This window comes from Metopolophium dirhodum, chromosome 1 (genome assembly GCF_019925205.1).
Source record: "Metopolophium dirhodum isolate CAU chromosome 1, ASM1992520v1, whole genome shotgun sequence".
Classification (NCBI taxonomy): domain Eukaryota; kingdom Metazoa; phylum Arthropoda; class Insecta; order Hemiptera; family Aphididae; genus Metopolophium; species Metopolophium dirhodum.
In genome coordinates, this window is record NC_083560.1 from 151,051,297 (window position 1) to 151,064,295 (window position 12,999).

The 12,999-nt window shown below is 28.7% G+C and overlaps 1 protein-coding gene and 1 long non-coding RNA gene across 2 annotated transcripts; one reads left to right on the forward strand and one right to left on the reverse strand.

Annotated features, from left to right (window-relative positions):
• The first annotated feature begins 5,025 nt into the window (after positions 1-5,025).
• On the forward strand, positions 5,026-12,746 carry LOC132937315 (uncharacterized). The gene is made up of 2 exons (XM_061004143.1): positions 5,026-5,706; positions 10,887-12,746. Exons 1-2 carry the CDS (start codon positions 5,687-5,689, stop codon positions 12,715-12,717), a joined length of 1,851 nt encoding a protein of 616 aa, XP_060860126.1. The 5' UTR covers positions 5,026-5,686; the 3' UTR covers positions 12,718-12,746.
• LOC132937316 (uncharacterized) lies at positions 9,253-12,076 on the reverse strand. Its single transcript, XR_009663650.1, has 3 exons — positions 11,941-12,076; positions 11,795-11,887; positions 9,253-9,503 (listed from the first exon to the last, which is right to left on the reverse strand). It is a non-coding gene; the product is annotated as an uncharacterized LOC132937316 (long non-coding RNA).
• Positions 12,747-12,999: the final 253 nt, after the last annotated feature.

Below are 12,999 nucleotides of genomic sequence, written 5' to 3' on the forward strand. Positions count from 1 at the left end.
TTTCAATCCTTAGCCATAAAAGTTAAAAATTTATAAATTTTTAACCACAAAATAATTAATAAATTATAAATTTGATAAATGTTGTCAAAATTTGAACTTTAAATGCTTTTAAAAAAAAATTGTGCCTATGTATTTTTAATATTTTTCAACTGCTATTAGACCGATATATCAGGAGCCTTATATTAAATTTTCACGCTTTTTTACCCAACAAATAAAAATTTATTGATATTTATAGAAAAACAAAACTAAAAAAATTGAAAACTGACAATGTCCGTAAACAGCTCAAAAAGAGTCAAAATATTTTCAACATTTTATGGTGTATAGAAAATGCTAATATAAACATTCAGTGAAATTTTCAAGTATCTACAGTCATTCGTTTTTTAATTACAATAAAATAAGAAAATTGTTACATGAGAAATCGAGTAAATATCAAATGTTGTAAGAATATAAATTTCAGACGCTCATAAAAATTTAATTTAAGTTTCTTCTAGACATTTTTTTTTTTTTCGATAAAGGTAGAAAAACTTATGAGTAATCTTATATTACATTTTCAAATCTTAGATTTAAAAAGAAAAATTTTTATGAAATTTGCTATTTTTCGTGATTTTTCCGTATTTTGTCAAAATTTGAACTTTAAATGCATATAAATAAAAACTGTGACTAAGGATTTTTCATTTTTTTCATCTGCCTTTGAAATAATAACCTAGGAGCCTTCTATTAAATTTTCAAGCTTTTTTACTCAACAGATAAAATTTTATTGATATTTATAGAAAAAAAAACTAAAAAAATTGAAAACTGACAGTGGCCGTAAACAGCTCAAAAAGAGTCAAAATATTTTGTACATTTTATGGTGTATAGAAAATGCTAATATAAACATTCAGTCAAAATTTCATGTCCCTACGGTCATTTGTTTTAGAGTTGCACCAAAAACCAAAATCGATTTTCTTGAAAACAGATTTTGCGTAAAAATTCCCGTTTTTCCTTAATTTTTCTTTTGTTTTTACTTTTGACCCCCCCAAAGTACCAACTAGATTCACTTTCCTATCAGAAAAGTTACTATTGAAGAAAATCCAAGCACTTTTACTAGATATTGTAGACCAATTGAATATTAACAAATTAGCACAACAAAGGTCAAATTTAAAAGAACGTAGAATACAATTTTAACTGTTAATTTTTTTCAAAGTAATTGTTATATTAGTTTTATATTATTATGATTTTTGTTTACAAGGTTAATTTTAATAAGATTTAATAAGAATTATTTTATGTTTTATATATATTTAATATGTGTTAAAATATTTGTATTTGAATACCTACCCATCATGAGTATATTGTACATACCTTTTTTTATAATAAAATCTTTTATCTGGTTATTCATTATATATTTATAATTTATAAATAAAATTCAAAAACATGAAGTATGAAATGATAAGAAAAAAAAGTGGATGTCGCTCTGCTGTACAGTAGGTTACAAGTGGGTCACTGTAATGGATGGTGTTAAATTTGAATTCAATGATATAATATCATTGTATAAGAAAAACGATTCTGAGCGAAAACGGTCAGTCAGCCTATGATTTTACCAAGTATATTTGATGATATTATTGTGAATAAAGTAATTTATATATAACCTATTTACGTGGAGCCTTGTTTTAAATTTTCAATCCTTAGCCATAAAAGTTAAAAATTTATAAATTTTTAACCACAAAATAATTAATAAATTATAAATTTGATAAATGTTGTCAAAATTTGAACTTTAAATGCTTTTAAAAAAAAATTGTGCCTATGTATTTTTAATATTTTTCAACTGCTATTAGACCGATATATCAGGAGCCTTATATTAAATTTTCACGCTTTTTTACCCAACAAATAAAAATTTATTGATATTTATAGAAAAACAAAACTAAAAAAATTGAAAACTGACAATGTCCGTAAACAGCTCAAAAAGAGTCAAAATATTTTCAACATTTTATGGTGTATAGAAAATGCTAATATAAACATTCAGTGAAATTTTCAAGTATCTACAGTCATTCGTTTTTTAATTACAATAAAATAAGAAAATTGTTACATGAGAAATCGAGTAAATATCAAATGTTGTAAGAATATAAATTTCAGACGCTCATAAAAATTTAATTTAAGTTTCTTCTAGACATTTTTTTTTTTTTTCGATAAAGGTAGAAAAACTTATGAGTAATCTTATATTACATTTTCAAATCTTAGATTTAAAAAGAAAAATTTTTATGAAATTTGCTATTTTTCGTGATTTTTCCGTATTTTGTCAAAATTTGAACTTTAAATGCATATAAATAAAAACTGTGACTAAGGATTTTTCATTTTTTTCATCTGCCTTTGAAATAATAACCTAGGAGCCTTCTATTAAATTTTCAAGCTTTTTTACTCAACAGATAAAATTTTATTGATATTTATAGAAAAAAAAACTAAAAAAATTGAAAACTGACAGTGGCCGTAAACAGCTCAAAAAGAGTCAAAATATTTTGTACATTTTATGGTGTATAGAAAATGCTAATATAAACATTCAGTCAAAATTTCATGTCCCTACGGTCATTTGTTTTAGAGTTGCACCAAAAACCAAAATCGATTTTCTTGAAAACAGATTTTGCGTAAAAATTCCCGTTTTTCCTTAATTTTTCTTTTGTTTTTACTTTTGACCCCCCCAAAGTACCAACTAGATTCACTTTCCTATCAGAAAAGTTACTATTGAAGAAAATCCAAGCACTTTTACTAGATATTGTAGACCAATTGAATATTAACAAATTAGCACAACAAAGGTCAAATTTAAAAGAACGTAGAATACAATTTTAACTGTTAATTTTTTTCAAAGTAATTGTTATATTAGTTTTATATTATTATGATTTTTGTTTACAAGGTTAATTTTAATAAGATTTAATAAGAATTATTTTATGTTTTATATATATTTAATATGTGTTAAAATATTTGTATTTGAATACCTACCCATCATGAGTATATTGTACATACCTTTTTTTATAATAAAATCTTTTATCTGGTTATTCATTATATATTTATAATTTATAAATAAAATTCAAAAACATGAAGTATGAAATGATAAGAAAAAAAAGTGGATGTCGCTCTGCTGTACAGTAGGTTACAAGTGGGTCACTGTAATGGATGGTGTTAAATTTGAATTCAATGATATAATATCATTGTATAAGAAAAACGATTCTGAGCGAAAACGGTCAGTCAGCCTATGATTTTACCAAGTATATTTGATGATATTATTGTGAATAAAGTAATTTATATATAACCTATTTACGTGGAGCCTTGTTTTAAATTTTCAATCCTTAGCCATAAAAGTTAAAAATTTATAAATTTTTAACCACAAAATAATTAATAAATTATAAATTTGATAAATGTTGTCAAAATTTGAACTTTAAATGCTTTTAAAAAAAAATTGTGCCTATGTATTTTTAATATTTTTCAACTGCTATTAGACCGATATATCAGGAGCCTTATATTAAATTTTCACGCTTTTTTACCCAACAAATAAAAATTTATTGATATTTATAGAAAAACAAAACTAAAAAAATTGAAAACTGACAATGTCCGTAAACAGCTCAAAAAGAGTCAAAATATTTTCAACATTTTATGGTGTATAGAAAATGCTAATATAAACATTCAGTGAAATTTTCAAGTATCTACAGTCATTCGTTTTTTAATTACAATAAAATAAGAAAATTGTTACATGAGAAATCGAGTAAATATCAAATGTTGTAAGAATATAAATTTCAGACGCTCATAAAAATTTAATTTAAGTTTCTTCTAGACATTTTTTTTTTTTTCGATAAAGGTAGAAAAACTTATGAGTAATCTTATATTACATTTTCAAATCTTAGATTTAAAAAGAAAAATTTTTATGAAATTTGCTATTTTTCGTGATTTTTCCGTATTTTGTCAAAATTTGAACTTTAAATGCATATAAATAAAAACTGTGACTAAGGATTTTTCATTTTTTTCATCTGCCTTTGAAATAATAACCTAGGAGCCTTCTATTAAATTTTCAAGCTTTTTTACTCAACAGATAAAATTTTATTGATATTTATAGAAAAAAAAACTAAAAAAATTGAAAACTGACAGTGGCCGTAAACAGCTCAAAAAGAGTCAAAATATTTTGTACATTTTATGGTGTATAGAAAATGCTAATATAAACATTCAGTCAAAATTTCATGTCCCTACGGTCATTTGTTTTAGAGTTGCACCAAAAACCAAAATCGATTTTCTTGAAAACAGATTTTGCGTAAAAATTCCCGTTTTTCCTTAATTTTTCTTTTGTTTTTACTTTTGACCCCCCCAAAGTACCAACTAGATTCACTTTCCTATCAGAAAAGTTACTATTGAAGAAAATCCAAGCACTTTTACTAGATATTGTAGACCAATTGAATATTAACAAATTAGCACAACAAAGGTCAAATTTAAAAGAACGTAGAATACAATTTTAACTGTTAATTTTTTTCAAAGTAATTGTTATATTAGTTTTATATTATTATGATTTTTGTTTACAAGGTTAATTTTAATAAGATTTAATAAGAATTATTTTATGTTTTATATATATTTAATATGTGTTAAAATATTTGTATTTGAATACCTACCCATCATGAGTATATTGTACATACCTTTTTTTATAATAAAATCTTTTATCTGGTTATTCATTATATATTTATAATTTATAAATAAAATTCAAAAACATGAAGTATGAAATGATAAGAAAAAAAAGTGGATGTCGCTCTGCTGTACAGTAGGTTACAAGTGGGTCACTGTAATGGATGGTGTTAAATTTGAATTCAATGATATAATATCATTGTATAAGAAAAACGATTCTGAGCGAAAACGGTCAGTCAGCCTATGATTTTACCAAGTATATTTGATGATATTATTGTGAATAAAGTAATTTATATATAACCTATTTACGTGGAGCCTTGTTTTAAATTTTCAATCCTTAGCCATAAAAGTTAAAAATTTATAAATTTTTAACCACAAAATAATGTTATGATTTGGTATTATTAAACATAGGAAGTAAGTAAGGATGTAGCAGTTAGTAAACAAATTAGAAATGTAGTATTTATAAAACATTTAGAATTATGAAATGAAATGATTATTGTAAATTAGTGTAAACAGGTACAATCCCGAAACTGCGAGTAAGCACTTTTTATATAGGAGGGATTGTCCTACAGAAGTTTAGATATAAGGAACGTTAAGATTGTAAGACAGGCAGTGGAGAATGGAGATAGTGCCATTGACTGTACATGTTCAGAACGCAATAAACTTTATTAATTGAATATTTGAACGTGTGTTTGTTACTTTATTTACTAAATCTATATACAAACTCCACAAGTACGAGGCTACGGTCAACCGACTTGTAACATTGGTGGCAGCGGATCAAAAGAACCATTAATTCAAACGAGGCGCGTTCATTCAATCGGGGTGAGTTAAATTGTTATTGAACCAGTCAAGGTGCATAATTCCAGTCAACTACGGATCATTCCACTCAAGTACAGAGCATTTCATTCAACTACAGAGCATTTTCATTCGACTACAAGGCATTCCAGTCAACTACAGAGCATTCCAGTCAACTACAGAGCATTCCAGTCAATTACAGAGCATTCCAAACAAATTCAGCATTCAACTTTTTCAAGGCAACAGAGAAACAACTCCGATAATGTTAAATTTATTGGTATTGTAAGTTTGTTATTTTTATATATTGTATTGTAAGCATATCTATATTTTTCTATTTATATTTAATTAATGAGCAACGATAGTAGTAGTACTAGTAGCATAACACAGAGCGATAGTGAAGACAAAACATTTGTCCCAGATAGGTCATTTGATTCAGATGATAGTAGGGCAAGTCAAACGACATTAGGCAGGGATAGCGTTAGTAACCAAGTAGAAAATACAGTGCAGAATCAGAGTACTTTATTAGGACTTCAAAATCCTGACACCGGTAGAAACACATTACATTTGCCAATACAGCGTAGACGGTTAGGAGTACCAGCAGAATTAAGTTCAAACATTGTTAAGGAAGATATTTCTTTTGATAGTAGTACTGAATCATACAGTTTTGTACCAAATTTGAGTCAATCGAGTACTGAATTAGTAAATATGAGTGTAATTACTTCTTTAGAGGCAGCATTTCGAATATTACCAAAGTTTGACAAACAAGACTCTGAAGGCTTACATAATTTCATAAAGTCATCAGAATTTGCTTTTTCATGCATTAGTGAGGAGTTAAAACCCATAATATTAGGGGCAATAGTTGCAAATTTAACAGCAAAAGCAGCTCAAGTTGTCCGATTTAAAAAAATTAATTCATGGGAAGAATTGAAAACACAGTTAAAAAATTGTTTTGAACCACAACATACTTCCACACATTTGATGTTAGAATTGACCACAACTCGTCAGAAATATGATGAAGAAATTAGTACATTTTATAGCCGGTTAGAAAAGCTATTTCATTTGACGTTGAATGTTCAAACCAAAGATAAAACTGCAGCAGTGGCAGAAGTCATAGAGGGAATTTTAAAAACTCAAACATTAAGTATTTTCATTGAAGGATTAAGACAACCTATAAAAATGTTAGTAAAGGCAAGTCGTCCGAGTACAATAGAGGAAGCATTTGCGGTGGCTCAACAGGAGGAAACGTCATACAAATCAGATAAGGAAACACAATCAAAAATGCCGAAGCAAAATACAGCGAAAATTACATGTTTCAACTGTGGCAAAGTAGGTCACATGGCCAAGGTATGTAGGTCAAGATCAAATCATCAATTTATAAAACAGCCACAAGAGAATCAAAAGAACGGGGTTACGAATACTGGGCAAAATTCAAAACCAAACAATTGGTCAGCAAATATTCATCGGCAAACTGCAGAAAGTAATAGTGCGATTAATAACAAGGCAATTGTTTGTAAATATTGTAAGAAACTAGGTCATGAAATTGGAGTATGCAGGAAATTAAAATACAACAATGAGAAAAGAGCTAGTCAGGCAAATTTAAGTTCAATGTCAGAACCATCAACTTCGGGAAACGAGACAGGGTCGATTCAGAGCGGCGAACGATCGGTCCAGGAAATCAAAGCAACAGCCGTAACATTTCAAGAGCATTTAAATTAAAGGCTCAACTTTTTAAAGATCACATTATATGTCAGGCTACGGAATTCGTTAATCAGGAATCAAGATTTTTACTTGACACAGGGAGTGAAGTAAATATAGTAAAATTATTGTCATTAAAAGATGACGTAAAAGTTAACGAAAGAATTTTATATCGATTAAAAGGGATTAATGAATATTTTGTGAACACAATTGGGTCAGTAAATATAATGATAAATTTTGGAGAAGAAAAAAGACAAGTAAGGTTTCAAGTTGTTAATAATAATTTTCCAATACCTCATGATGGGATTTTAGGTAAGGAGTTTTTAGAGGATAACAAGATAGCAATTGATTATTCAAAAAATGAGATAACATCAACACTTAATGAAGACAATTTTACAGTGGTAAATCAAGACATTCCGCATGTAGATAATTTAGACATTGCAGTAGTACCACCGAGATCGGAAATGATCATTCCAGTAAAAATTACAGATAATCAAATAAAGGAAAATGATACAGTGATTATATATTCACAAGTATTGCAAAATCGAGTTCAATTTGGTAATGTAATTACTAAAGTGAAAAATCGGCAGGTGTTAACAAAAATTGTCAATCAAAATGAAAATTCTATTAAGTTACAGCCAGTAGATTTGAGTAATTTATTATATGAAAAATTTGAAGAAGCGAACATACAAGTGTGTACTAAAACTATAGGAAGTCGGAATAATGAAAATCGGTTACAGTTATTGGAGCAGTCATTAAGATTGCAGCATCTCAATAAGGAGGAGTACCAATCATTAAAAGATATATTTAATCAGTATTCAGATGTTTTTTTATTAGAAGGTGACAGGTTGGACGGGACATCAGCAATACAACATAGAATTAGAACAACACCTGATATTCAACCAATTTATATTAAACCATATAGGTTACCACAGAATCACAAAAAAGAGATATCAACGCAGGTAGATCTAATGGAAAAAGATGGAATCATTACAAAGAGTACTTCACCTTGGAACGCCCCGTTAATAGTGATACCAAAGAAGGTCGACTGTTCAGGGAAGCAAAAATTTCGTATTTGTGTAGATTTCAGGAAATTAAATAATGTTACGATCGGAGATGTGTTTCCGATTCCTAATATAAATGATATTTTGGATCAACTAGGCAATTCTAGATACTATACGACCTTGGATTTAGCGAGCGGATACCATCAGGTGTCGGTACATGCAGATGATAGAGCTAAGACATCATTTTCGACAGATAAAGGACATTATGAGTTTCTTAAAATGCCTTTTGGATTAAAAGGAGCACCAAGTACTTTCCAAAGATTAATGAACACAGTGTTATTAGGAATAAATGGAATAAAAGCATTTGTATATATAGACGATGTTATTGTATATGCTCATGATTTAAGAGATCATAGTGAAAAGTTAAAAGAAATTTTTCAAAGGTTCAGAGATTATAATTTAAAAGTACAACCTATGAAATGTGAATTTTTGCGTCACGAAGTTATATATTTAGGTCATATTATCACAGAACAGGGATTGAAACCAGATCCATCAAAAATTCTGAGTGTAAAGAATTTTCCAGAACCAAAAAACCAAAAACAATTGAAAAGTTTTTTAGGTCTGTCAGGGTATTACCGTAGATTTATAAAAAATTATGGTAAGATCGCAAAACCGTTAACCACATTGTTGAAAAGCGATACACTATATGATTGGACAGATCTTTGTCAACAGGCATTTATAACATTAAAAGATGCATTGGTGAGTGAACCTATTCTTAGTTATCCAGATTTCGATAAACCATTTAATGTAACATGCGATGCAAGTAACTTTGCAATTGGATCAGTTCTTTCACAAGGTAAAATAGGAGAAGATTTACCAATCGTATACTCATCAAGGGTACTGAATAAAGCAGAGCAAAATTATGGTACGACAGAAAAGGAGTTGTTAGCTATAGTATGGAGCTTAAAACAATTAAGACCATATTTACTGGGAAGAAAATTCTATATATTGACAGATCATCAGCCTCTCAGATGGTTGGTTAATCACAAGAATCCAGGATCAAGGTTAATGCATTGGAGATTAGCAAGGGAGGAATACGAGTACGAAATTATTTATAAACCAGGTTTATTAAATACTAATGCTGACGCTCTCAGTAGAATACCACAAATTATGCAAATAGAAGGGGAACAAGTAGTAAGCAGTACAACATATAATGAATATATGGAGTATATTAAGACAAATATAGTCCAAAACTTAAATATTATAGAAATAGCAGGTGATATTTTTGAAGACGAACATTCGCATCTCGTACATTATGTATCACGGGAATTGACGTTAAAGGAAGGATTGGCACTGGAATTCCGAAGACGATTCGGGAATCTGGAAAGTAATCAAAATAAAAAAGTTACAGATTTAGTATATTTAAAAAAAAGTAACCGTTATATAATATATATGATTTTATCGGAGAAAGGAAAAAGTCCAATTACTTACGAAAATGTGTATAATTGTCTACAGAATTTAAAAACATTTTGTTTAAACAATCAAATTGCAGATTTAGCAGTATCAAAAACAGGTGATCAAATTTTTCAGCTCGATTGGGCAACAGTAAGAATAATGATAAGATATTTGTTTAAAGGCACTAGTATAAAAATCAAAATATTTACACCGAATGAACTTACGGATCAGGAAAAAAGAACTATTATAAAGGAAATGCACGAGAGTCCTTTGGCAGGACACAGAGGGATTTCAAATACAATAAAAAAGATTAAAAAACAGTATAATTGGCCAAAAATGGCAAGAGAAGTAACAGATTATGTACAAAAATGTCAATCATGTCAAAAGAATAAAACTTCGAATAAGCATACAAAGCAACCGATGGTTATCACTTCCACGGCAGACAAACCATTCCAAAAAGTATTTATGGACATAGTAGGACCACTTCCTGTTACACACAAAGGAAACAAATATGTACTTACAATGCAAGATGATTTAACAAAATTTAGTATTGCGACACCTATGGTATGCCATGAAGCTAATACTGTAGCGCATAGTTTTGTGAACTCATTTGTTTGTATACATGGAATTCCAGAATCAATAGTATCTGATCAGGGAACAGAGTTTTTAAGTAAAATTTTTTCAGAAGTATGTAAGCTATTAAAAATTTCTAAATTCAACACAACACCGTATAGACCACAAAGTAATGGAGCATTAGAGAGAAGTCATTCAACATTAGGGAATTATTTGCGACATTATGTCGACAAAGATTTAGCAAATTGGGATGAATTTATTCCATATGCAATGTATGTATATAATACAACAGAGCATGAAACAACAAAATTCCAACCGTATGAACTACTGTATGGATTTCCAGGGAAAATACCTACATCGTTAAAGAAAACACCTGAACCAAGATACAATTATGAAGATTATAATTATGAGATTAAGCAAAAATTTCAACAGTCTTATGAAATTGCAAAACAACGTATAGTGAATACAAAAGAAAATACAAAAGGTCGATATGATAGTAAGGTTAATCCACTTAGGTTAAAAATAAATGACAAAGTATGGCTTATGGAAAAACAACAAAAAAATAAATTAGCACAAAAATGGTTAGGTCCGTATGTAATAGCAGAAATAAATAATAATGAAAATGTAACAATCATTAGAGGAAAAAAATTAGTTAAAGTACATAGAAATCTATTAAAACTATGTAATCAATAACATAAAAATAAGTAGTAAACCAATGATATCTTATTATTACAGGATATTAATCATACAACCTATCATGGCAACAAATTTAACAGAAAATTATCGAATAAAGGAAATTGAATCACCATCAGGAATTTTTTTTAATCATTTGACAAAAATAAAAACAACAAATTCAAAGTGGAAATTATCAGTCTATGTGAATTTAACCACGTATGATGGTAATTTTGAACGAATTAAGAAATTTCAAAAGGAAACAATAAAACATTGTTTAAAAATTGCAAAAAACACAGAAATAGTTCCAATAGAGCACTTGGTAATTTGGTCGTATTTATGCGAGCAATTTAATACAACAACAACATCATATATCCATGATATAGAGAAAACGCGACAACAGATAAACTATGCCGTTAGTAGAAACGAACGCTATAGAAGAGGATTGATAAACGGAATTGGTAGATTATCAAAAACATTATTTGGAATATGTTCGGACGAAGATTATGAATTTTTTGATAAGAAAATAAGTGAAATAAGCGAAAAACAAATTAGGGTTATTCACGATATGCGACAGCAAACGCGAATAGTACAGTCAACAGTACATGATGTAGACCGAGCAATGGTGAAGATACAACAAACTGAAACAGCGATAATAAGTAATATAAACAAGTTGGAAAGTAAAGCAAACCAAGTAGGTAAATTGATTAATGAAATGGAAGTTAGACAAATAATGAATGAACAAACTGAGGAATTAAATGTTTTGTTAACACAACATTCATTCCAAACTCACAATCTAGTAGCAATAGTAAATACAGCACAAGTAGGTCATATGCATTCTAGCATTATTTCGGCGACAGATTTTTTAGCAGAGTTACAACAAGTGAGAATACAATTAGATTCGAGAGAGAACTTCGCTGAACAAGTCACAATACAGAATGTACATAAGTTAATGAAAATGAGTAACTTACAAGTAATAAGAGTAGCAGATACATTGATATTCATAATAGCCATTCCGATAGTCGATACAAGGGAATACCGCCTATACAAATCAATACCATTGCCTATAAAACAGAAAAAGTCAGTATATGCGTTAATTCAACCAACGAATAAATACTTGGCCATGTCAGAGGATAATGTGTATTCAATATACATAGATGACATAGAGTTAAGCAAATGCATACATATGCAAGAATATTATATTTGTTCGAACACTCAGACGCACTATATTCAAGAAACGGACAATTGTGAAGCGAAATTATTTAGTAGTCAGGATAAAGATGTAATTCCAAAAGCATGTGAAATAAAAATTACACGTATTCAAAAATTAGTGATACACAAGTTAGATAACGAAAATGTTTGGTTGTACACGGCAGAACAACCAACGACAATCAACATTGATTGTGCGAGTGGAGAGCCAGTGTTGCAAACCTTGCAAAACACAGGTACAATCTCTCTCACGTATCCGTGTCGTGCGATAACAAAAGAGTATGAGCTAACCCCCACCAGATCAATAGTAACGAAAACATCGTATGATTTCATTCCGAGAGTGAACATAACGGCTAATATGAAACAATATCAAACTAATAGGATACAGGATGATTTTCCAAAAATAAATAATTCATATTATCCCGATTTTCATTCATTAGCAAATAACGCAAAACAATTAGATTTATTATTACAGTCACAAATAGATGATAGTATAGAATACGTAACTGTATCTAATATAACATACGTAACAGTAGGAATAGGTATAGGTATATTAGTGTTAATAATTGTAATAAGTAAGATAAGTTTTAAACTGTATAAACAAAATAAAGTGTCAATGAGTTATATAAAAGCATTGGTCAATACAAAATCAGTAGACGACATACAATGCGTAGAAATTAAGTAGATTTAAGATATAATTATATAATGATTTATGAATGTATAAAATATTTGTTTTTATGAGGAAAAAAGAATGTAATAAGAAAATTGACTCATGAGGACATGAGCTTTCATTCAACAAGGGGAGTGTTATGATTTGGTATTATTAAACATAGGAAGTAAGTAAGGATGTAGCAGTTAGTAAACAAATTAGAAATGTAGTATTTATAAAACATTTAGAATTATGAAATGAAATGATTATTGTAAATTAGTGTAAACAGGTACAATCCCGAAACTGCGAGTAAGCACT